At 58.4% G+C, this 13602-nt stretch overlaps 3 protein-coding genes across 9 annotated transcripts in view; 1 reads left to right on the top strand and 2 right to left on the bottom strand.

Annotated features, from left to right (window-relative positions):
• ANXA4 (annexin A4) overlaps positions 1-13602 on the top strand; it is a 493965-nt gene that overhangs the window by 463637 nt on the left and 16726 nt on the right. The gene's annotated exons all lie outside the window — the stretch shown is intronic.
• LOC125685327 (nascent polypeptide-associated complex subunit alpha, muscle-specific form-like) overlaps positions 6735-13602 on the bottom strand; it is a 13650-nt gene continuing 6782 nt past the window's right edge. For 2 of the 6 annotated variants that reach the window (XM_048928299.1, XM_048928304.1), the window contains one exon: positions 6735-6807. Coding sequence is in view for 4 of the 6 variants with exons in the window: in XM_048928298.1 (XP_048784255.1) it covers positions 12287-13116 (830 nt within the window). In the remaining 2 variants the exon portion in view is untranslated. Of the gene's footprint in view, positions 6808-11996; positions 13117-13602 lie in introns of those variants that run through there. The other 4 variants (XM_048928301.1, XM_048928300.1, XM_048928298.1 and 1 more) reach the window with 4 other exon arrangements.
• LOC125685328 (nascent polypeptide-associated complex subunit alpha, muscle-specific form-like) lies at positions 7004-9094 on the bottom strand. The gene is made up of 5 exons (XM_048928305.1): positions 8319-9094; positions 8161-8220; positions 7989-8060; positions 7828-7893; positions 7004-7731 (listed from the first exon to the last, which is right to left on the bottom strand). Exons 1-5 carry the CDS (start codon positions 8866-8868, stop codon positions 7064-7066), a joined length of 1416 nt encoding a protein of 471 aa, XP_048784262.1. The 5' UTR covers positions 8869-9094; the 3' UTR covers positions 7004-7063.

Here is a 13602-nt window from a genome sequence, read left to right as displayed (position 1 = left end):
GGGCTGCCCAGTAAAACTCAGCACCACCCCCCTTCATCAGGGCTGACCACCAGCCAACCCCAAAGCTGCTTCCCCAGAAAGGCCGCAGCAGTTTCATTGCAGCACTGGGGATGCTCTGAGGGTTTGCTGGACCGTGCCAGGGTTAAGGGAACTGCTCTCTGCTCAGAGATTTTTTGCTGCTGGTGGTGGATCTGATAAATTCTGAGCCCAAGGGATTTTATTTGCTTCGAACAATCTGACCAACGTCTCTGCCACAAGGATAAAAGTGAGGATATTTACCGTAATAGCACAGATCTGGTGTGGCAGCTTCATCAGGAGAACTCCAAGCTCCTCACAAATGTGGTCAGAATTATATTTCTGTTTTACAAAGGGTGAACAGAGGCATGAAGTAAAGGAGCTCGTTGCCTCCGGAACGAGAAACGGGCACAGGCATGGCATCCACTTCAAGTGCCTTCAGTGTAAGCATTGCCAGTGTGGCAAGAACCACAGAGCCATGAAGGTTGGAAAAGACCTCTCAGATCACCAAGTACAGCCCTTCACCAACCACAATATTGCCCACTAAACCACATCCAGAAGCACCTTTGCTGATTTCTGACTTCTGCAGCTCATCGCAGGGCAGATCCTTCCTCCCTTACACAATCTGTAGGAGAAAAGGCTCCCAGTGGTGGCACAAGCCAGCACTGAGGTTGTATTTCAGCTCTGTGTGGAACCACTGGGGCTGTTTTCCTTATTCTTCCTATTGAGACACAAAGGTGATGGCTGTGCAGTTTGTGCAATAAAGCACAAAATCCACTCTTTCCACTCTTACAAATGGGAACTGAAGTGGTCCTATGGGAACTTTAGTATGGTGCTTCCTTCACCAACTGAGGAAGCAAACTGTTCAGAACTGTTTTCAGCTGGTTTGTTCTCTCTGAGGTTCCCAGCACGATTCCTCAGCCAGAGCCAGAGGGGAAGATGCTGCGAGCCGGAATGTGATCTCTATCATCAGCCTATGGAGCTCATCTGACCTCTTGCCAAGGATGACGTGGGCTTCATCACCTTGGATCCAAACCTGGAGCAGGAACGTTGTGAAAACAGGAAGAGTCACAGCAGCAAAACTGGCATCGGAATTTGGTGCAAATCCAGAGCGGCTCTGCTAAAATGAAACAGAATTAGACCTGAAATAGAGATGAATGTGTGCCTTCTGGGCCAAGGTTTGCTAGGACATGACATGTTTCATATCTGAGCAGCTGGTTGAACCTATTGGACATGCAAAGCATGTTGGTGTCACCGAGGGAAGTGACACCTTATAGTATATAAGGGCTATAGACTATATAAGGGCTGGAGAACCACACAGCTCCTGGCACAAGGAGAGCATCAGTGAGAGGCTACAGGGTGAGGAGACCCACTGTGACCTGCCTGGCTCCCAGTGCCATGTTCACATTAAAAATGGGGGAAAATGAGCCTGCTTGGACTTGTCTGCTTCCTGGAATGCTGCTCCCAGCACTCTGGGGAGCAGCGGTGTGTCACATCTTGCAAACCTAAGAACAACCTGCAGCCAATCTGGATGGGTTGGGCGTCTCCAGGGTCACCGTCACCCACATCAATCCATCCGCTGGTTCTGACGCAGGTTCTCCTCTCCAGTTTTAAACTCACCTCCTCCACCCATCTCCTTCTGGTCGTGCTCCACATGGCACTGTGTGCCTCAGACCGAGGGCAAAGCGTTCTGCCCTCAGGGTATCCAGAGTGTAAGTTCCTCATCGTGTAAATACTAATTAGATGTTCACGTACATGTTAATACATACTAAGGACTCATCCTTAACACAGACTCTGTGCTGGGCAAAGATAGTGGCTCTCATTCCAAAGGGCAGCCATCAGAGGAACAAAGCCCAGCACCTTTTATCTCTCTGGGAAGCTGAACGTTGCACCCTTCCTCTTCTCCATGCTGCTTGTGCTCATCCGCTGGCTTTTCCTCTCTGCCCCATCCTATTCCCCTTCTGCTTTAATCAGAAGCAGCAGCTGAACAGGAGGTGCCATTTCACAGCTAGGGCAGAGGCATCAACAGTGAGAGGTGATGGAGAGGCTTTCACCCTGCCATCAACACTCAGCATAATAACCTCGCCTGACTCTGTCCTGCTATGGCAATAGGGAGCCTGAGCTGTAAATCCTTGGCCAAGCTCATCTTTCATCACAGTCCCTTTTGGGGTCAGACAATTAATCTGTCAATTAATCACTTTTCTATGTGGCAGTGTTTACATATAAGCAGAGATCACTTGGAGCCAAGCATGGCTGCACCAGAGGCACCTTGGCTTCAGCATACGTGGACAAGAACTGCCTTTCCCAAGGTTTTAGGTGTATGCACAGACACAGGCAGCATCTACCATCGCACTCCTCACATTTGACTAGTTTATGCCTTTTGGGACTATGCTGCTTAGCAAAGGCAGGCTCTGTATTGCAAAGACAGGCTCTCTGTTGCAAAGACAAGCTTTCTATATTGCAAAGCTGGGCTCTGTATTGCAGACACGGGCTCTCTGAACCTCTGGCTGCAGCACCGAGTTGTTCTGTGATGCTGGATGTGACCTTTCCCTTCCACTGTCTCTCTGTGTTCTGTATGTCTTCAGCCTTCTGTCTCTCCTCCTCAAAAGCACAGCCTACACCAGAAATACTCCCTCCCTGCAGGATCTTCACAAAACCAAAGCACTGTTGAAGGGAAAAACAAAAGCCTTTGCCATGCCATGGGTTTTCTGTATGACCCAGGTGCACTGTGGCTTGTGTTTCAGTTCAAACCCTCACCAGTGGTGAAAATCACAGATGGGCAGGGTATGGTCATGGAGAGCCCTCAGGTGGCCCTGGGTCCCTTCAGGTGGTCCCATGTCCCCTTGGACATTCCTGGTGACCCTTTGATATCCCTAGAAATGTTCAAATGTCCCCATAGTCCCCAAAACATGTCTGTGGCTCCCCTTACATCTTCATGTCTCCTTGGACATCCCTGTTCAGCCTGGAGAAAAGAAGGCTGTGGGGTGACCTCATTGTAGCCTTTCAGCACCAAAAAGGAGCCTACAAAAAAGGAGGGTATCAGCTCTTGGAAAGGGGAGATGACAGCAGGACAAGGGGAAATGGTTTTAAGTAGAGGGAGGGGAGATTGAGGTTGGATGTCAGGGGGAAGTTCTTTGCTATGAGAGTGGTGAGGTGCTGGAACAGCTGCCCAGAGAGGCTGTGATGCCCCATCCATCCCTGGAGGTGTTCAAGGCCTGGTTGGATGGGGCCCTGGGCAGCCTGGGCTGCTGTGAAATGGGGAGGTTGGTGGCCCTGCGTGTGGCAGGGGGTTGGGGATTCATGACCCTTGAGGTCCCTTCCAACCCTGGCCATTCTGTGATTCTGTATGATTCTGTCATCTTCTGGGATGTCCCTGATGCATCTCAAGTGTCTCCATGTCCCAGGGCAGCCTCATGTCACTTTGGTTGTCCCCCAGGGCCTCTCAGATGCCCCCAGTGTGACACTTAGGGTTGTGGCTTAGCAGGCATGGTGGTGATGGGTTGGCAGTTGGATTGGATGACCTTGGAGGTCTTTTCCAGCCCTAATGATTCAACGACCCTGTGGGATCCCACAGGTGGGAATGAGTTGATGGCTGGACTGATTAATCCTGAAGACTTTTTCCAACCTTAATGATCCTATGAGTGGAAATGATGGGGATGGGTTGTTGGATGGGCTTCATCTTGGTGGTCTTTCCCAACTTTTAAGATTCTACAACTCTACAACTCTTTTGGACACACATCATGAGGACCTGGCCTTAGGTGGAACCCTCCTGGCAGCACTGGAAATCTGCACTGCAGAGCCCCAGCCCTGACCTGCCCTGATTGCTCAGAGATTTCTACCCAAGCTTCCTATGCAGCAGCTCAGGGTAAGGAACTGGATGAGTGAAATTGAATTTGAATGTGAGGGAGGGAATGTGGGTGGGAGAAAACAACCCTTTGAGTAATTTATGAGGCACGTTTATGGCTGTTATTTATAGATCTCTATGGGAATTCGCATTGTTCTCTGCCATCTGACATTATCTGGCAGTGCAGTGATGCCTGGAAAAAAAAAAATACTCACACTCCCCCCCCAGAAAAGAACCCTCCTTCAATGCCACATTTTCTACCAATACCATTGAAAGCTCAGGGTGTCAGCAAGTCATCAGCCTGTCCCTGCTCTCCTCTAATGACTTAGGGCTTCAACGTACAAGGGCTCGATTAAAACTCTCCTCGCAGTAAATCAATGGCAGCTCGGGGAAAAGGGGTCCCTTCTCTCTCCTTTTCTCAAAGGAAACTTAACTCACTTTTTTTTCTTTCCTGTGTTCTCCTGGCATTTGATTTCACATGCATGCAAAAATACTGCATCAATGCTCAGAGGAAAGCGCTCAGTGGGGCTGCACGGCGCCCAGGGCGAGATGAAACGCGTTTCTTTATGCCTCTGCCGTTAGTTCTGGGCAGATGAATGAATTCGGGTGCAGTGAAAACAGCCTCTTGCACACAAGCTGCTCCTATTTAGAAGGATAGAGGATGTCAGCTGGAGCAGCAGGGCCACGGTGGTATCCACGAACCTCTGCACCATTGCTGAGGCAGCAGAAGAGCAGAACAGCGTTCCGCTCCCAGCTCTGAGCCGATGTGGGCACGAGGTGTAGATCTAATCAGAGGAGTGAGGTTCGTTTCCCTGCATCCCCTCCTGTCCTGTGATGGGCAGAGTTGTTTTGCTGTGTTTCTTCAGATGCATGATCTCAGGAGGCTTTGACCCAGATGCTGAGCCCTGACTCTCAGTGCAGCACTCCTGGAGGGCCTTTTCCTGCGCTCGGTGCCGTGGCTGCTGCAAGATGAGCAGAGGAAAGGACAAAACACACCTGACTTAAGACAAAAATGTGGGATGGGAATCTGGTACAGAGTTGGCCCAGAGCCTGGCAAAGCTCAGCTGTCACCAGACTTGTTTACGGAGGGCGAGAGAGCAAAGGGGAGCAAACCACGGGGTTTCCTGCAGAGCTTTGGTCAGTCCACAGATGATTTGGGTCTGTCATGTTCAACTAGACCAAATCCTCTGGGACTGCACAGTTCTCTTTGACCAAGAGGTAAAAGGAAACGGCCTGGAGTGGAAGGCCACATTTAACCCTGCCGTGTCCCCACTCCTAGCATCACACAGAGCAATGCATCCCTGGGAGCAGGAGCCAACGCTCCGAGTGCGGATGAGCTGTGACACTGGGATGGCACCTCATCCCAGTCCAGCCCCTGCTTCCCGTTTGGCAACAGACATCCCCTCCCTGGCCCAGAACCCAGCAGTAAAACCATTTCTATGCTGCTCAGCTGTGGCTGTGAACACGATAACAAGGTGAAACATCGATGATTCCCCACCATGCAGCCAACCTTCAATAAAAAAGAGATTATTCCAGCACAAAGATAAGGCAAGTTTTGGTGTCGAAAAGCACAACATATGACAGCCAAAATGTGTGAACTTTCTATTGAGGGCGGTCCGTATCTGTCTTGGAGGAAATTGTGTGGAGAAGAGAGGGAAATAGGCTCAAGAAAGCAGCAGGAATGCAGTTTAAAAGCGTGTATCTGGTGCCCTCTTTTGGAAATGCTCGTCTTTAAAGGAGCAGCACAAATGCTCCGTGGTTTTGTGTGTCTCTGGAGTAGGGATTTTCTTTCTGGACTTACAGTACATCTCATAATTATACAAAATAGGAGTTTGGGTTAGCAGTTTAACCAATTGTTTTCCATAAAACCACTGTGCAGTTTGCGAAGGAAGAGGAGGAGAGGAGAGGAGAGGAGAGGAGAGGAGAGGAGAGGAGAGGAGAGGAGAGGAGAGGAGAGGAGAGGAGAGGAGAGGAGAGGAGAGGAGAGGAGAGGAGAGGAGAGGAGAGGAGAGGAGAGGAGAGGAGAGGAGAGGAGAGGAGAGGAGAGGAGAGGAGAGGAGAGGAGAGGAGAGGAGAGGAGAGGAGAGGAGAGGAGAGGAGAGGAGAGGAGAGGAGAGGAGAGGAGAGGAGAGGAGAGGAGAGGAGAGGAGAGGAGAGGAGAGGAGAAGAGAGGAGAGGAGAGGAGAGGAGAGGAGAAGAGAGGAGAGGAGAGGGGCTGTTGTGTTTGTTTGTTTTCTATGTTTTGCTTTGCTTTAGGTAACTAAACTGAATGATAACATGTAAGGCTCACTCTGTGTGTTATTACAGGACAGTGCCCTGTTAGGCTTATACTACAATAGAATACTCTTCAGTGATTCATATCTCCTTAACACTGAAATACTATCTGGCAATATAACAGAAAGGACATATGTAAATGTCATCCCTGTGTCACGATAATCATACGCCCTGTGCATGTTTTATGTTTATTACACCCTCCATCATATCCCAGCCATACAAGGGGCTCTGGAGGCAGACGTTTCCGTTGTTGGGGGTCCTGCTGCCACCTCGAGGTACTCAACCAAACAGGGAAACCTGCTGTGCTGCAGCCTGAGCCTCCGGTCCCGCTGCTGGGCACCGCCGGGCGCAGCCTGGCTCCATCCTCTTTGCATCTCCCTGCAGGGACCGATGGCCGTGCCGGGATCTCCCTGAGCCTCCTGTTCTGCAGGCTGAGCCGCCCCAGCTCTGCCAGAATCCCACGCCAAGCATTCCCCAGGTAGTGCTGACTGAGGAGGGCAGGGGACATCGGAAGGGAGGGATGGGGCTGCTGGGGGCAGTCCTGGGACACGGCCCTCTGTGCTGCCCTGCAGGTGGGCACTGGGCTCTGGGGGGGTTTAGTGCTGCGTGAATGACTGCAAGTGGAGGCGTAAGAAAGTGAATATAAAACCTTTAATAATTTAATGCAATGTAACCTAATTGAACATCGTGTAAGGTAATGGAGCAGTCCGAAATGACATCGGTGGACAGCCCAGGTTTGGAGGGGCAGCGCTGGGGCCGGTGCCGGTGCCCCTGCAGCACCGCCGCTGCTCTCTGTGCCGCAGGGGCCGGCGAGGAGCCCGGGGCTGCAGGGAGCCTCATTTGCGGGCCGTGGCCGCGCATCAGCTGCGCCTTCTTTGCGGGCCGCTTTCCGCAGCCGCTCCCGCTGAGGCTGAGCCCGGCCGGCCTCGCCTAGCGCCGCCGTTTGTGCCGCGGAGCGTCGTGGCCCGGGGGCAGCTTCCTCTTCCCGGCCGGGACGCTGTCCTTGCGCTGCTCGCACCCTCTGCTCCTGCCTTTCCTGGCGCTGCGGGCGGGCGCCGGGCACTCGGCCGGCTCGGTGCCACCCTGGCGGCGAATGTCCGGCACGCGGCAGGAGGTGCAGCCGGGCGGCAGCGCCAGGCGGGCGAGAAGCACCCGGGGCTGCCTCTGCTTCGCCTCCTCCATCAGCAGTGCGGTCTGGGCCGAAGGAGGCACGCGAGCATCCAGGGGGGTCGGCAGCGCCAGGCGGCTGAGAAGCACCCGGGGCTGCCTCTGCTTCGCCTCCTCCATCAGCCGTGCGGTCTGGGCCGAAGGAGGCACGCGAGCATCCAGGTGGGTCGGCAGCGCCAGGCGGCTGAGAAGCACCCGGGGCTGCCTCTGCCGCGCCTCCTCCATCAGGTGCCCGCGGAGCCGCGACTCAGAGGATGCCGGCTGCCCTGAGAACGGCTCCCCGAGGGGCCCGGCGACAGCCTGCGCCTCTCTGCCGAGCTGCCCGCCGCTCGTGGGAAGGTCGGGGGCCGCTCCGACGGCAGGAGAGGTGCTGAGGCTGCTGGGGACGGCTGGCAGTGGCGGCTGGGGGACCTCCGGGCAACTCGACGCTTCTGGAAAAGCAAAAACCCCCAAAACGATGACGGCAGCCTTCCCACAGCCACTCGGGGCGGACATCCGCCCGCCGCCACTGCGGCCCCTGCACTCACCAGCCATCCAGGTGAGCAGACTGTCGATGTCCTTGTCCCCTGGAACAGCTGAGCTGGGGGTCCCTTCTGGAGAAGGAAGGAAATCCCCAAGGGTCAGGGCCAGCTTTCCCACAGCCCCTCGGTGCAGACATCCCCGCCTGCTCTGCAGCCCCTCAACTCACCGTTGCTGAGCCACGCCAGCACATCATCGATCTCCGAGGTGTCGACCGGGATGCCTGCGTTGGATGTCAGTTCTGGAAAGAGCAAGAAGATCCCCACAGGGGCAATGCCAGCTTTCCCACCCCCCCCTCGGTGCGGACGCCCACCCGCCCCCTCTGCAGACCACAGACTCACCGCTGATCCACGGGAGCAGATCAGCAACGTCCTCCGCCACGTCTGCGCTCGCTGTCGCCGCTGGAAAAGCAAGAACGTCCCCAGTGAGGCAATGCCAGCCTTCCCACAGCCGCCCGGTGCGGACAGCCTGCCGCCCGCCCTGCAGCCCCCAAACTCACCACCTGAGTCCAGCGCCGCGCTGCTGCAGCCGAGCGGAGCTGCGGTGGGTTGGGGGCACGCGTCGGTGGGCGCTGGGTGCCCCTGGCCCTCCGTGAGCACCACGGCATCTGCAAAGGGCCCCGCCGCCTGCTGCCAGCTGGCGGGCAGGGTGCAGGGCGCGGGGAGCCCCTGCTGCTGCGCTGGAGGTGCCGGCGGAAGGACGCGGCGATGGGGGTCCTGCAGCGGGCAGCCGCCTGCGGGCTGCGGGGGCTGCGCGTGGAACACGGCCCCAGGCCACAGCCCCATCGGCTGCGGGGGCTGCGGTGTCCCTGCCTGCAGGGGATGTCCCCAGCGGTGGGCAGGGGCCGCGGGGGGAGCCGTCCCTGGGTGCAGTCCCCAAGGTGGGAGCTGACGCACAGATGGAGGCGGCCCCCCGGGTGGGAGCTGCGCTCCCTGTCCCCGGACACGGGGCACCCCAGGCCAGACCTGAGGCACCACGTGGGTGACAACGGGGACGTAGAGGGGTTGCAGTGTCACCGGCACTGCTGCGTTGCCAAAGGTGGGCTGCATTGCAGCAGGCCGGTGGTGGCACAAACAATCCAAAGAAAGCGGCGTCGGGTGTCGCAAGCACCGTCAGCGTCCGTGAAGGGATTCTCTCTGTGGGGAAATGCCCAAATGGGCGCTGGGTGAGATGTGGGGCACTGGGAGCAGCCGGAGGGCCGCAGTGCCAGGAGCAGAGCAGCCTGCTGCCTTACCTGCCAAGGGAGCTCGAGAGTGGCAGCGGGGGGTTCCGTCACCGCTGAGGTCAGCCCCTCTCCCTGAGCTCACAAGAACTCTCTGTGACACTGTCACAGCACGGCTCTGCGCCTGCCCCGTCCCCAGCACTTGCTGTGGCTGCTCGCTGTGGCCTTCCGTTGTCTCAGTGGAGATGATAAACGTGATGGAAAAGAACTTTTTTCGTGTCCGGGTGGTGATGGGACCAAGGGAATGGTTTTAACGTGAAGGGGGGGATTGGGATTCGAGGTCAGGGAAGTTCATCCCAGGGGGAGCTGAGGCCCTGGCACTGCTGCCCACAGTGGCCGTGGGCGCCCCATCCCTGCGGGTGCACCCGACTCAGCTCCCATTGCAGGGAATGGAGACGAAGGCAGGGACGTGGCTGACGGCACTCAAACTCCCAGTGGCATCGCAGGGCTGCGGTGCTTGGACTCTGAAAGCCACCAAACTCCCACTGCTGGCTGCCTCCCTTCACACATCCGCCTGTCACAAAGCACAGGGGCTGGAAGGGAGCTCTGGAGATGCCCGCAGTACAACCTGCCCCCAGAGCAGCTTCCCTGCAGCGCTGGCACAGGACAGTCTGCCTTGAGCTGGGAGCCCAGCACTCACCCAGTGCTCCACACGTGCCCAGTGCTTTCTGCGGCCCTCAACAGCCTCCCAGGGCCACCAGTCCTGCCCTGGGCCCCCTGTCATAGAATCATAGAACCATAGAATCATAGAATCCCAAGGTTGGAACCTGCAAGATCATCCTGTGCAACCGCCTGGTTGCCCATCCCCACTGCTACCACCAGCAGTAAACCACATCTCGCTGCTCCTCATCCAGACTCCTGTTGAACGCTGCCAGGACGGCGACTCCACCACCTCCCTGGCAGCCATTCCATGCCTGACTGCTGTCGAGAGAAAAAGCTTTTCCTCATCTAACCCAAACCTCCTCTGCTACAACTTGCGGCCGTTTCCTCGGGTCCCGGTTGTCGCCTGGGAGAAGAGGCCAAACCCCTCCTCACCTCAACCTCCCTTCAGGAAGCTGTGGGGTGCAGTGAGGTCTCCCCTGAGCCTGCTCTTCTCCACACTGAACAACCCCAGCTCCCTCAGCCGCTCCTCATCAGCCCTGGGCTCCAGACCCCTCACAGCTTTGCTGCCCTTCTTTCAACCCACGCCAGGGCCTCGATGTCTTTCTTGCACTGAGGGGCCCAAAACTGGACACAGCACTCGAGGTGCAGCCTCACCAGAGCTGAGCACAGAAGTAGAATCACTGCCCTGCTCCTGCTGGCAACGCTGCTTCTGATGCAGGCCAGGCTGCCATTGGCCTTCTTGGCCACCCGCGCACACCGCTGGCTCGTGTTCAGCCGAGCACCAATCAGCCCCCCCAGCTCCATTTCCTCACCGCAGTCTTCCAGCCATCATCCCCAAGCCTGCAGCGTCGCCTGGGGTTGTTGTGGCCAAAGCGCAGGAGCCGGCACTTGGCCTTGTTGAACCTCACCCCATTGGCTTCAGCCCAGCCGTCCAGCCTGCCCAGATCCCTCTGCAGGGCCTCGCTGCCCCCAGGCAGATGCAGATCCGCACTTCCAGCCGACTTGGTGCCACCCGCAGACTTCCTAGGGTGCACTCAGTGCCCTCAGCCAGGTCTCCAAGAAAGACATGCAAGAGGACTGGCCCGGCACCGACCCCTGGGGGACACCGCTGGTTGCCAGCTGCATTTGGCTCCGTTCACCACCCCTCTCTGGGCCCGGCCCTCCAGCCAGTTCCTTACCCAGCCAAGAGGGCACCTGTCCAAGCCACAGGCAGCCAGCTTCTGCAGGAGCTTTGCACTTTGCCATGCTGAACCTCACCGGGTTCACCCGGGCCTCCTTTCCAGCTCCTCGGGGTCCCTCTGAATGGCATCCCTTCCTCCCACCGTGCCGACCGCAGCTGGGTGTCGTCAGCAAATGGCTGAGGCTGCACTCGATTCCGTCATCGCTGGCGTGATGAAGACGTGGCAGAGCAGCACTCCCAAGGCACAGCCCTGGGCAACGCCGCTCGTCACCGGCCTCCGCCTGGACTCACAGCCACTGATCGCCACCCTCTGTCTGCGGCCTTTCAGCCAGTTCCTATTCCATGGGTGAGCGGTCACCCATCAAATCCACATCCCTCCGATCTGGAGACAAGGATGTGGTGGGGGACCGCGTCCAAGGCCTCGCTCAAGTCCAGCTCAATGACCTCACTTGCCTTTCCTTCATCCACCGACGCCGTCACTCCAGCACAGAAGCCACCAGGTTGCCCAAGCCTGACTTCCCCTGGTGAAGCCGTGCCGGCTGTCTCGGATCACACGCCATTCCTCGTGTGGTCAAGCAGGTCGTCCAGGAGGGTCTGGGCTGTGATCCCCCAGGCACAGAGGTGGGACTCACCGACCTGCCGTCCCCCAGGTCCTCCTTGATCCCTTTCTTGTCCGTGGCAGCGACCTGACCCTTCCTGCAGTCATCCGGGACCTCACCTGACAGCCACGACTTCTCAGATAGGATGGAGAGAGGCTCAGCGACCGCCTCAGCCAGCTTCTCCAGAGCCCTGGGATGCAGCCATCCGGCCCATAGGCTTGTATTAATTCAGTCTCATGAGGCAGTCAGGGATGTGCTGTGCCCTTACAGGGGGGATTTACTGCCCCACTCCCCGTGTTTGTGGCTGTATGGAGGTGTGCGTTTCTCCTGCTGGAACAGAGATGGAGGGGATGGTGCTGACTGGGGAGACAGTGACTGGAGGGCAGCCATTCCCCATCCCTACATTGCCACCCAGTGCTGCCTGAGGAGGGCAGGGGACATCGGAGGGGAGGGATGAGGCCGGTGGGGGCAGTCCTGGGACACGGCCCTCTGTGCTGCCCTGCAGGTGGGCACTGGGCTCTGGGGGGGTTTAGTGCTGCGTGAATGACTGCAAGCGGAGGCGTAGGAAAGTGAATATAAAACCTTTAATAATTTAATGCAGTGTAACCTAATTGAACATCGTGTCAGATAATGGAGCAGTCCGAGATGACGTCGGTGGACAGCCCAGGTTTGGAGGGGCAGCGCTGGGGCCGGTGCCGGTGCCCCTGCAGCACCGCCGCTGCTCTCTGTGCCGCAGGGGCCGGCGAGGAGCCCGGGGCTGCAGGGAGCCTCATTTGCGGGCCGTGGCCGCGCCTCAGCTGCGCCTTCTTTGCGGGCCGCTTTCCGCAGCCGCTCCCGCTGAGGCTGAGCCCGGCCGGCCTCGCCTAGCGCCGCCGTTTGTGCCGCGGAGCGTCGTGGCCCGGGGGCAGCTTCCTCTTCCCGGCCGGGACGCTGTCCTTGCGCTGCTCGCGCCCTCTGCTCCTGCCTTTCCTGGCGCTGCGGGCGGGCGCCGGGCACTCGGCCGGCTCGATGCCACCCTGGCGGCGGCCGTCCGGCACGCGGAAGGAGGTACAGCCGGGCGGCAGCGCCAGGCGGGCGAGAAGCACCCGGGGCTGCCTCTGCTTCGCCTCCTCCATCAGCCGTGCAGTCTGGGCCGAAGGAGGCACGCGAGCATCCAGGTGGGTCGGCAGCGCCAGGCGGCTGAGAAGCACCCGGGGCTGCCTCTGCTTCGCCTCCTCCATCAGCCGTGCGGTCTGGGCCGAAGGAGGCACGCGAGCGTCCAGGTGGGTCGGCAGCGCAAGGCGGCTGAGAAGCACCCGGGGCTGCCTCTGCCGCGCCTCCTCCATCAGGTGCCCGCGGAGCCGCGACTCAGAGGATGCCGGCTGCCCTGAGAACGGCTCCCCGAGGGGCCCGGCGACAGCCTGCGCCTCTCTGCCGAGCTGCCCGCCGCTCGTGGGAAGGTCGGGGGCCGCTCCGACGGCAGGAGAGGTGCTGAGGCTGCTGGGGACGGCTGGCAGTGGCGGCTGGGGGACCTCCGGGCAACTCGACGCTTCTGGAAAAGCAAAAACCCCCAAAACGATGACGGCAGCCTTCCCACAGCCACTCGGGGCGGACATCCGCCCGCCGCCACTGCGGCCCCTGCACTCACCAGCCATCCAGGTGAGCAGACTGTCGATGTCCTTGTCCCCTGGAACGGCTGAGCTGGGGGTCCCTTCTGGAGAAGGAAGGAAATCCCCAAGGGTCAGGGCCAGCTTTCCCACAGCCCCTCGGTGCAGACATCCCCGCCTGCTCTGCAGCCCCTCAACTCACCGTTGCTGAGCCACGCCAGCACATCATCGATCTCCGAGGTGTCGACCAGGATGCCTGCGTTGGATGTCAGTTCTGGAAAGAGCAAGAAGATCCCCGCAGGGGCAATGCCAGCTTTCCCACCCCCCCTCGGTGTGGACGCCCACCCGCCCCCTCTGCAGACCACAGACTCACCGCTGATCCACGGGAGCAGATCAGCAACGTCCTCCGCCACGTCTGCGCTCGCTGTCGCCGCTGGAAAAGCAAGAACGTCCCCAGTGAGGCAATGCCAGCCTTCCCACAGCCGCCCGGTGCGGACAGCCTGCCGCCCGCCCTGCAGCCCCCAAACTCACCACCTGAGTCCAGCGCCGCGCTGCTGCAGCCGAGCGGAGCTGCGGTGGGTTGGGGGCACGCG

The sequence above is a fragment of the Lagopus muta genome, chromosome 27, assembly GCF_023343835.1.
Source record: "Lagopus muta isolate bLagMut1 chromosome 27, bLagMut1 primary, whole genome shotgun sequence".
Taxonomy (NCBI): Eukaryota; Metazoa; Chordata; class Aves; order Galliformes; family Phasianidae; genus Lagopus; species Lagopus muta.
Note: the sequence above shows the minus strand (reverse complement) of the source record. Positions and strands in the feature narration are given on the sequence as shown.

Coding starts and splice junctions, on each gene's coding strand:
- LOC125685328 (XM_048928305.1), bottom strand. CDS start 8,868: ATGCAGCCCACCTTTGGCAACGCAGCAGTGCCGGTGACACTGCAACCC. Junction 7,894..7,988: donor GCTGGCGTGGCTCAGCAACG/GTGAGTTGAGGG, acceptor TTCCTTCTCCAG/AAGGGACCCCCAGCTCAGCT. Junction 7,732..7,827: donor TCTGCTCACCTGGATGGCTG/GTGAGTGCAGGG, acceptor TTGCTTTTCCAG/AAGCGTCGAGTTGCCCGGAG.